The sequence below is a fragment of the Salmo salar genome, chromosome ssa11, assembly GCF_905237065.1.
Source record: "Salmo salar chromosome ssa11, Ssal_v3.1, whole genome shotgun sequence".
Lineage (NCBI taxonomy): Eukaryota > Metazoa > Chordata > Actinopteri > Salmoniformes > Salmonidae > Salmo > Salmo salar.
Genome location: NC_059452.1, coordinates 38,122,517 through 38,134,139, shown reverse-complemented (window position 1 = coordinate 38,134,139; position 11,623 = coordinate 38,122,517). Strand labels below are relative to the sequence as shown.

Below are 11,623 nucleotides of genomic sequence, written 5' to 3'. Positions count from 1 at the left end.
TTAGTTTTACTAGTATTTAAGAGCAGTTGGAGGCCACGGAAGGAGAGTTGTATGGCATTGAAGCTCGTCTGGATCTAATGCCTTTCTGATCAAATTTTGTTGCGTCTACACATTGTGTTAAAATGTGTCCACATTGTGACCTGATATTTGACAGAAATTCTTTCAAAATATTATGAATTTATTGAATTTAAGGCAATTACTTGTGCCATAAGACTTAGGTCAATGGTGCTTCCTGTCAATGATTTTAGTAGTTGGTATAATGATCATTTAAATGGTTTGACCATCCAGATCCGGAGGTCAGGAAGATCTGATCACAATCTGATGAATGTGTCATTTAATCGCCTACACCTGTAAATGTGGTGACAATGAGAATTTGGACAAGATCAGGACATAGGATGCATGTTAGCACCAGGTATAAACAGGGCTAAGGAGAGCAGTAGAACCAGTTTATGTGGATGTTTTTCGCAGGTTGACATTTATTGTCATGAGTCTTGCCCTGGAGGCAGCACTGAGTGGTTTCTGCTAGATTGGCCAGCAGCGAAGTCAAAATTGCCAATATTGTAAAAATTCATGATAACTAAAATTAGCTTTTTGGTGTTAATTTAAGGCCATGGTTAGCCATCATTAGGGTTAGCAGTGTGGTTAAGGTTAGGGTAAGGTTTAAAATCAGATTTTATGACTTTGTGGCTGTGCCAGCGAGTGACCACTCTGCAGAGCTGCCTCCATTACTTGTGTCATCCCAATAAATACCAACCTGCATGGCTTTCAGGCTGCAGGCTTGACACTGACAGTCAGTAAGGCAAAGACACAGGTCTGAATGCAAGTGTAATATTCTCCTGTAACTACATTTGGACCTTCTAGCTACAGCTGTTTGGAGCAGCACATTTGTGGTGAGTTAGTCTATAAATAAAAATAAAAAATAGATTATGTTATAGGTAACTTGTATGTGTATAAAGGTTTCTCATTAGCATACAATATATCATACCTATATAGGTACACTACTGTTCAAAAGTCTGGGGTCACTTAGAAATGTCCTTGTTTTTGAAAGAAAAGCAATTTTTTTGTCTATTAAAATAACATAAAATGGATCAGAAATACAGTGTAGACATTGTTAATGTTGTAATTGACTATTGTAGCTGGAAACGGCTGATTTTTTATGGAATATCTACATAGGCGTACAGAGGCCCATTATCAGTAACCATCTCTCCTGTGTTCCAATCGCACGTTGTGTTAGCTAATCCAAGTTTATCATTTTTAAAGGCCAATTGATCATTAGAAAACCCCTTTGCAATTATGTTAGCACAGCTGAAAACTGTTCTGATTAAAGAAGCAATAAAACTGGCCTTCTTTAGACTAATTGAGTATCTGGAGCATCAGCATTTATGGGTTCGATTACAGGCTCAAAATGTCCAAAAACAAAGAACTTGTCTATTCTTGTTCTGAGAAATGAAGGCTATTCCATGTGAGAAATTGCCAAGAAACTGAAGATCTCGTACAACGCTGTGTACTACTCCCTTGACAGAACAGTGCAAACTGGCTCTAACCAGAATAGAAAGAGGAGTGGGAGGCCCCGGTGCACAACTGAGAAAGAGCAAGGAGTGTCTAGTTTGAGAAACAGACGCCTCACAAGTCCTCAGCTGGCAGCTTTATTAAATAGTACCCGCAAAACACCAGTCTCAACGTCAACAGTGAAGAGGCGACTCCAGGATGCTGGCCTTCTAGGCAGAGTTCCTCTGTCCAGTGTCTGTGTTCTTTTGCCCATCTTAATCTTTTTCCTTTTATTGGCCAGTCTGAGATATGACTTTTTCTTTGCAACTTTGCCTAGAAGGCCAGCATCCCGGAGTCGCCTCTTCACTGTTGACGTTGAGACTGGTGTTTTGCGGGTACTATTTAATGAAGCTGCCAGTTGAGGACTTGTGTATTTCAACCTAGTGCATTTCCACTTGGGGGAAAAAGCACAACATGATCAGTTAATCTCATCCATAGAAAAATAATCATTCTAGTTCTGTGTTCTCAACATGCTTAGTTAGTTTTAGTTCTATGTTGTCAACATGCTTAGTGAGTTTTAGTTCTATGTTGTCAACATGCTTAGTGAGTTTTAGTTCTATGTTCTCAACATGCTTAGTGAGTTTTAGTTCTATGTTCTCAACATGCTTAGAGAGTTTTAGTTCTATGTTCTCAACATGCTTAGTGAGTTTTAGTTCTATGTTCTCAACATGCTTAGTGAGCTTTAGTTCTATGTTCTCAACATGCTTAGTGAGTTTTAGTTCTATGTTGTCAACATGCTTAGTGAGCTTTAGTTCTATGTTGTCAACATGCTTAGTTAGTTTTAGTTCTATGTTGTCAACATGCTTAGAGAGTTTTAGTTCTATGTTCTCAACATGCTTAGTGAGTTTTAGTTCTATGTTCTCAACATGCTTAGTGAGCTTTAGTTCTATGTTCTCAACATGCTTAGTGAGTTTTAGTTCTATGTTGTCAACATGCTTAGTGAGCTTTAGTTCTATGTTGTCAACATGCTTAGTTAGTTTTAGTTCTATGTTGTCAACATGCTTAGTGAGCTTTAGTTCTATGTTGTCAACATGCTTAGTGAGCTTTAGTTCTATGTTGTCAACATGCTTAGTTAGTTTTAGTTCTATGTTGTCAACATGCTTAGTGAGCTTTAGTTCTATGTTGTCAACATGCTTAGTTAGTTTTAGTTCTATGTTCTCAACATGCTTAGTGAGCTTTAGTTCTATGTTGTCAACATGCTTAGTTAGTTTTAGTTCTATGTTCTCAACATGCTTAGTGAGTTTTAGTTCTATGTTGTCAACATGCTTAGTGAGCTTTAGTTCTATGTTGTCAACATGCTTAGTTAGTTTTAGTTCTATGTTCTCAACATGCTTAGTGAGCTTTAGTTCTATGTTCTCAACATGCTTAGTGAGTTTTAGTTCTATGTTGTCAACATGCTTAGTGAGTTTTAGTTCTATGTTGTCAACATGCTTAGTTAGTTTTAGTTCTATGTTCTCAACATGCTTAGTGAGCTTTAGTTCTATGTTGTCAACATGCTTTGTGAGTGCTCCACCACTGCCTTGAGTCCTATTTTGGAAGTTTAAGACTTCCAGTCAGCTCTTATTTTGGGTTTCTGTTGTTAGTTTCCGGAGGAGTTGTGGAATTTCATTTAGAGCTTTTGACATCGTCCTGAGCTTTGTCTTTCATGTGAGTTCACCTGCTCTCTGGTCTGTATTTAGTCACACCATGGAACAGTCTGTATTGTTCTGCTTGTAGGCGTGTTACATTGTGTTTTATGGTTAGGGGTTAACAGTTACTGCTCTGGGACCTGTTTCCTCTGAATGTGACCTCCCAGAATGTGTGCTTCTGGAGAATGTCTAAAGATGTGTGTCTGAATGTATCTTATCTATTTCTCTTTCTTCTTTGGAGGGTTTTAGTTGTCTTAAGCATCCATCTCTCTGAATGTTTCTCCTTTCATTTTTCTCTTCATTGGTATTTCTCAAAACATTCTCTCTCTTTCTCTCTTCTCTAGAACTTTTTATTTTTTATCTATAATCATCTAGGAAATTAGGTGTCAGGGAGAGGGAGGAGACTCAAGCAAATGCACCCCCCACACACATACTTTCTGTCTCTGTCTCCCTATCTCTCTCTTACACACATACACACTCCAACACACACACAAACCCTCTCTCTCACTCACACACACACACACACACACACACACACACACACACACACACACACACACACACACACACACACACACACACACACACACACACACACACACACACACACACACACACACACACACACACACATATAATGTTGGAGAATGTAACCATCCCCTGTCAAACCGGTTTCCACCGGCACAGTTGCCTTCTTCATTCTTCTCCAGCATTGTGTCTTTGAGAGTTGATCTGTAATGTTCAGTCTTCCTTTCAGTACTCATGACGGACTCAACGCCTTGAGTTCAATGTATCACCTTTATGCATTTCCATGACAATGGATTATATTTCTATAGAAATGGGGGCTTCTCCAGTGAGGATCTCAGTCTGATGATCTAACCCCTTCAGACAGGATCTATCCCCTTCAGACTAGATCTATCCCCTTCAGACAGGATCTATCCCCTTCAGACTAGATCTATCCCCTTCAGACAGGATCTATCCCCTTCAGACTAGATCTATCCCCTTCAGACAGGATATATCCCCTTCAGACTAGCTATCCCCTTCAGACAGGATCTATCCCCTTCAGACTAGATCTATCCCCTTCAGACTAGATCTATCCCCTTCAGGCAGGCTCTATCCCCTTCAGACAGGATCTATCCCCTTCAGACTAGATCTATCCCCTTCAGACTAGCTATCCCCTTCAGACAGGATCTATCCCCTTCATACTAGATCTATCCCCTTCAGACTGGATGAAGTGTGTGTGGTTGTTTGTGTGTGTTCTGCGTGGGTGGGTGTGTGCGTGCCTGCCTTCCTGCATGAGCGTGAGTGAGTCTGTGTGGCCTCCGACAAGTTGCCAAACAATCATGAGATTCCGACCACAATGGATGTTTACTAAACTGTAGACAACATGGGGGCTGTGTTCAGTCACATCATTATGGAGGCTTTGCCACCTGAGTGTGTCTGTGCACAGGTGTTAAGTTTCAGATCTGTGTCCTCGGCCCCTCCTCCCTCTCACTCTCAATTCAATTCAATTCAAGGGCTTTATTGGCATGGGAAACATATGTTAACATTGCCAAAGCAATTGAAGTAGATAATAAACAAAAGTGAAATTAACAGTAAACATTACACTCACAGAAGTTCCAAAAGAATAAAGACCTTTCAAATGTCATTATGCCTATATACAGTGTTGTAACGATGTGCAAATAGTCTCTCTCTCGCTGTGTGTGTGTGTGTGTGTGTGTGTGTGTGTGTGTGTGTGTGTGTGTGTGTGTGTGTGTGTGTGTGTGTGTGTGTGTGTGTGTGTGTGTGTGTGTGTGTGTGTGTGTGTGCGCTGTTTTATACATGAGACTGCTGCTTCTGTTTCAGTAACTTGTTACTTTGGGTGACCACTCAGCCCTGGCACCTACCCCACATGTTACAAACTGATGATGTCAACAGCATAAAGGTGTACATGAAATGGCTGCAGTAGCTTATAGAAGGGTTGTAGGGAGAATGATTGACATGAGAGAAAGAGGACATGAAGTGGGCTATAGAGACAGTCTGTTACTGACGTCATAATAACACAAAGCTGAGGCAATTCCATTGTAACCAGCTTGTTACGATGCCTCCTTAATACACTCTGACCTCAAACCTCACATCACCTATAGGACTATATTATATTGTATCTTTCTAACTCAGTCAGCAACCCAGGACTTTAGGACCTGGGGTAGCAGGTAGCCTAGTGGTTAGAGCGTTGGGCCAGTAACCGAAAGGTTGCTGGATCGAATTCCCGAGCTGACAAGGTAAAAATCTGTCGTTCTGCCCCTGAACAAGGCAGTTAACCCACTGTTCCCTGGTAGGCTGTCATTGTAAATAAAAATGTGTTCTTAATTGACGTGCCTAGTTAAATAAGAATAAATCAAAAAGGACTGTCTTGTCCATGCATTATTTTCCTTTGTTCCTTTTCTTCAACCCCTTTCTCTTGCTGTCTCCCCTCCTCAGTAACTATCCTCCTGCTCTCTCTCTCTTTCAATTCAATTCTTTCTCTGTCTGTCTGTATCTCTCTCTCTTTCTTTGTCTCTCTCTCTCTCTCTCTGTGTGTGTGTCTCTCTCTCTCACTTAATCTCTCTCTGTCTCTCTCTCTGTGTCTGTCTGTCTGTCTGTCTGTCTGTCTGTCTGTCTGTCTGTCTGTCTGTCTGTCTGTCTGTCTGTCTGTCTGTCTGTCTATCTGTCTCTCTCTCTCTCTCGATCTCCCTATCTCTCTGTCTCTCTCTCTGTGTCTTTCTGTCTCTCTCTCTCTCTCTCTCTCTGTCTGTCTGTCTCTCTCTCGATCTCCCTATCTCTCTCTGTGTCTTTCTGTCTGTCTGTCTGTCTGTCTGTCTGTCTGTCTGTCTGTCTGTCTGTCTGTCTGTCTGTCTGTCTGTCTGTCTGTCTGTCTGTCTGTCTGTCTGTCTGTCTCTCTCTCTGTCTGTCTGTCTCTCTCTCTCTCGATCTCCCTATCTCTCTGTCTCTCTCTCTGTGTCTTTCTGTCTCTCTCTGTCTCTCTCGATCTCTCGATCTCCCTATCTCTCTCTCTCCACTCAATAGAAGTAAATGGCCTTATAAAAACACACAGAGCAGGTTGACATCCAACTGTTTCCCATGCCTCTGCTCTCCTCCCTACGCTCCGTCTATCAGCTGCTCTGCTATCAGCGGGTTTCTACTGTATGTTTAACAAGGTGAGGCTGGGAGAGGGAGCACCACAGAGCCTGGAGACTGTACACAACCTCTGCACTGATTTTGCCTCTTACTTTTGCCATTTGAATGGTTTACCTTTATGGTGTCATAACCAAAGAATATCCATGAGGAGTGAATGTGGTTCACTGGTTGAATGTGACTGAAGTTAGCTATAGCTGTGATTTCACACCGATGCATTGTATAATGACTAATCATTTCAGGAGATGAACTCTGTTCTAGTAAATACCTTTAGAGAGTTTTCAGACCTGAGTCATGCTGATGGGAATTCTTTAGCAGGTATCCTAACAATAGTTTACTGCTGATCAAACATGTCCCTGTAATTTACATGTGACAGGCTAAATGTAAGATGTCAATTCAGAACATGTAAACAGCTGAAGTGTATAAACCTTTGGTCTCTGTTAAAGAATTTGAAACCTATAAAATGAATTGTGTGTGTGTGCGCGCGAAAGTGTGAGAGAGAGACCAAGAGGAGGAGACAGAGATTAAGGGGGAAATGTAACACAAAAAAATCTTCTCGGTCTTTTCATATTCTAAATGTCTAAAAAGCGAAATACTTATCATGTAAATGAGGTTGGAGATGGAGGCGTTATTTAACGTTGTAATCGTCCTGAAGAACGTATAGCGAGCGAGGCGGTTTCGGGTCGACTTTGCAGTTACGTCACTGTGGTGAGAGAAGGAGACAGCGGGAGGACAGACGTTAGTAGTAGGAGCCAAATGATACAGAGGAAAAGAGAGGTAGCCGTTTAGCGCTCCGGGAACTGTTTTCATGCTGCACAAACCACGAGGTAGGCCTAATAATATATTTCATCCTTTATGATAACTTTGAAATGTTTTTTTTATTATTACGAAATCATGTCACAGCTTTTGTTTCGTTTTCCAATAAGCCTATCAGAAAATGTTAGAGAAAGTGATTTGATTTTGCTACAGTTTCAATGAATGTGTCAATACATAACTGTTTATGCCATGGAGCTGAATAGATCGAAATGGTTTATAGTTGAAATGGATCCTAAGCCGATGGCTCCGTTTTTAGGTGGAACCTAGATGGGTCACATCCCAGTCAACTACACTATATAGCCTGTAATCGCTCAACATTTTATATATTGTTTCCTAATGTAACAATAAACAGTTCATATTTTCAAATAATTAATTAATTACCATAGCTATATACATTATTAGGCTACTTTGAGGATATTTTTTATTCGGAGGAACTACAGTATTTCTGATCCCAATGATTTATGGCAGTGCAGTTTCTCAGCTCTTGTAGGCTATAGGCATAATCTGCAGTGAGAGGTATTTACATTCAAATTCAAACTGCGTGGGTTTTAGATGTACATTAGTATTTTCCTTCAGGCTATATCAATTGTGACGAGTCTGAGCGCGTAAAGGAATGAACGTCACAGAACCAAGCCTAGTTTACTTTCTGTCTGATGCCTGTTGCTTTTCGTCATTCTTCGAAATCTCCTTCTTAATAGGCTATAAAAAAAATAGTAAAATCATGAAAAGAATCATGTAAAACTCCAAGGTATTCTACCTGAGCCTAACTCTTTCCAATAGGCGCACTTACGGCTACAGCAGATAGTCTCCCCTATCAGTCCACAAATCAACACGTTCCATTTGGGAGGAAGTATGTGGTGATACAGTTCCCGTTGGGATTATTTACCTGCATGGTGTGCAAACACACCGCTCTCTGTTGCCCTTGACCGAATAGAGCGAATTCCCACCTGATGCAACGCGCCTGCGAGAGGAGAGAAGGAGAGCTGGGGACTGAGGGAGGGAGGGAAAGTGGGATGTTTGGCGACAGCTATACAAACTGGCTCCAATCTCAGTCGGGGCGGGCAAAGCGAGGTGACAGACCATTCCGATTCCCAGGATTGTTTTCATCCGCACATCGACCCCGTGAACTCCTCAACTCGAGTGATGCTGACATTGAGCAGATCCGGATTACTGTACCAGGATCCCCAGGCTGTTTTCCAGAATACCGCTTTCTTAACCCCCAAATGAAGGATTACACTCTAATGCAGTTTACAGTAATTTATCCATTAATGGGGTTTTCTGGGTGTTAAACCAATGAATGTCTTGTAATCCTGTGTAATTGTATTTCACCCTCATGTCTTTTCCAGGCCTGCATTAGGCTGCTATTACATTGTCATCAATATTAGCCTGTAGGTTCTTTGTTTTTCACTTCATCATTTTTGTCATTTAGCAGACACAATTTACAGTAGTGAGTTTTCATACTGGTCCCCCGTGGGAATCGAACCCACAACCCTGGTGTTGCAAGCGCCATGTTCTACCAATTGAGGTTAATCTCCCTCTGTTTGACATCTATTCAGTTGATATCTCTCATACGTGTCCAATACTTTTGGTCTATGGTGTATGTATCAACCATGTTGTGATGGTCATGTCAGGTTATCAACCATGCTGTGATGGTCATGTCAGGCTATCAACCATGCTGTGATGGTCATGTCAGGTTATCAACCATGCTGTGATGGTCATGTCAGGCTATCAACCATGCTGTGATGGTCATGTCAGGCTATCAACCATGCTGTGATGGTCATGTCAGGTTATCAACCATGCTGTGATGGTCATGTCAGATTATCAACCATGCTGTGATGGTCATGTCAAGCTATCAACCATCAGGTTATCAACCATGCTGTGATGGTTATGTCAGGTTATCAACCATGCTGTGATGGTCATGTCAGGTTATCAACCATGCTGTGATGGTCATGTCAGGTTATCAACCATGCTGTGATGGTCATGTCAGGCTATCAACCATGCTGTGATGGTCATGTCAGGTTATCAACCATGCTGTGATGGTCATGTCAGGCTATCAACCATGCTGTGATGGTCATGTCAGGTTATAAACCATGCTGTGATGGTCATGTCAGGCTATCAACCATGCTGTGATGGTCATGTCAGATTATCAACCATGCTGTGATGGTCATGTCAGGCTATCAACCATGCTGTGATGGTCATGTCAGGTTATCAACCATGCTGTGATGGTCATGTCAGATTATCAACCATGCTGTGATGGTCATGTCAGGTTATCAACCATGCTGTGATGGTCATGGCTTCAACTCAGGTTATCAACCATGCTGTGATGGTCATGTCAGGCTATCAACCATGCTGTGATGGTCATGTCAGGCTATCAACCATGCTGTGATGGTCATGTCAGGTTATCAACCATGCTGTGATGGTCATGTCAGGTTATCAACCATGCTGTGATGGTCATGTCAGGCTATCAACCATGCTGTGATGGTCATGTCAGGTTATCAACCATGCTGTGATGGTCATGTCAGGTTATCAACCATGCTGTGATGGTCATGTCAGGTTATCAACCATGCTGTGACGGTCATGTCAGGCTATCAACCATGCTGTGATGGTCATGTCAGGTTATCAACCATGCTGTGATGGTCATGTCAGATTATCAACCATGCTGTGATGGTCATGTCAAGCTATCAACCATCAGGTTATCAACCATGCTGTGATGGTTATGTCAGGTTATCAACCATGCTGTGATGGTCATGTCAGGTTATCAACCATGCTGTGATGGTCATGTCAGGCTATCAACCATGCTGTGATGGTCATGTCAGGTTATGAACCATGCTGTGATGGTCATGTCAGGTTATCAACCATGCTGTGATGGTCATGTCAGGTTATCAACCATGCTGTGATGGTCATGTCAGATTATCAACCATGCTGTGATGGTCATGTCAAGCTATCAACCATCAGGTTATCAACCATGCTGTGATGGTTATGTCAGGTTATCAACCATGCTGTGATGGTCATGTCAGGTTATCAACCATGCTGTGATGGTCATGTCAGGTTATCAACCATGCTGTGATGGTCATGTCAGGCTATCAACCATGCTGTGATGGTCATGTCAGGTTATCAACCATGCTGTGATGGTCATGTCAGGCTATCAACCATGCTGTGATGGTCATGTCAGGTTATCAACCATGCTGTGATGGTCATGTCAGGCTATCAACCATGCTGTGATGGTCATGTCAGATTATCAACCATGCTGTGATGGTCATGTCAGGCTATCAACCATGCTGTGATGGTCATGTCAGGTTATCAACCATGCTGTGATGGTCATGTCAGGCTATCAACCATCAGGTTATCAACCATGCTGTGATGGTCATGTCAGGCTATCAACCATGCTGTGATGGTCATGTCAGGCTATCAACCATGCTGTGATGGTCATGTCAGGCTATCAACCATGCTGTGATGGTCATGTCAGGTTATCAACCATGCTGTGATGGTCATGTCAGGTTATCAACCATGCTGTGATGGTCATGTCAGGCTATCAACCATGCTGTGATGGTCATGTCAGGTTATCAACCATGCTGTGATGGTCATGTCAGGTTATCAACCATGCTGTGATGGTCATGTCAGCCTATCAACCATGCTGTGATGGTCATGTCAGATTATCAACCATGCTGTGATGGTCATGTCAGATTATCAACCATGCTGTGATGGTCATGTCAGGTTATCAACCATGCTGTGATGGTCATGTCAGGTTATCAACCATGCTGTGATGGTCATGTCAGGCTATCAACCATGCTGTGATGGTCATGTCAGGTTATCAACCATGCTTTGATGGTCATGTCAGGTTATCAACCATGCTGTGATGGTCATGTCAGGTTATCAACCATGCTGTGATGGTCATGTCAGGCTATCAAACATGCTGTGATGGTCATGTCAGGTTATCAACCATGCTGTGATGGTCATGTCAGGTTATCAACCATGCTGTGATGGTCATGTCAGGTTATCAACCATGCTGTGATGGTCATGTCAGGCTATCAACCATGCTGTGATGGTCATGTCAGGTTATCAACCATGCTGTGATGGTCATGTCAGGTTATCAACCATGCTGTGATGGTCATGTCAGGTTATCAACCATGCTGTGATGGTCATGTCAGGTTATCAACCATGCTGTGATGGTCATGTCAGGCTATCAACCATCAGGTTATCAACCATGCTGTGATGGTCATGTCAGGTTATCAACCATCCTGTGATGGTCATGTCAGGCTATCAACCATGCTGTGATGGTCATGTCAGGCTATCAACTATCAGGTTATCAACCATGCTGTGATGGTCATGTCAGGTTATCAACCATGCTGTGATTGTCATGTCAGATTATCAACCATGCTGTGATGGTCATGTCAGGCTATCAACCATGCTGTGATGGTCATGTCAGGTTATCAACCATGCTGTGATGGTCATGTCAGGCTATCAACCATGCTGTGATG

The 11,623-nt window shown here is 42.3% G+C and overlaps 1 protein-coding gene across 2 annotated transcripts in view; it reads left to right on the top strand.

The window, feature by feature from the left end:
* The first annotated feature begins 760 nt into the window (after positions 1 to 760).
* The window catches only part of LOC106593648 (DEP domain-containing protein 7), a 28,768-nt gene continuing 17,905 nt past the window's right edge, over positions 761 to 11,623 (top strand). The window contains exon 1 of one of the 2 annotated variants that reach the window (XM_045689504.1): positions 761 to 890. Coding sequence is in view for 1 of the 2 variants with exons in the window: in XM_045689503.1 (XP_045545459.1) it covers positions 7,138 to 7,156 (19 nt within the window). In the remaining variant the exon portion in view is untranslated. Of the gene's footprint in view, positions 891 to 6,876; positions 7,157 to 11,623 lie in introns of those variants that run through there. The other variant, XM_045689503.1, reaches the window with a different exon arrangement.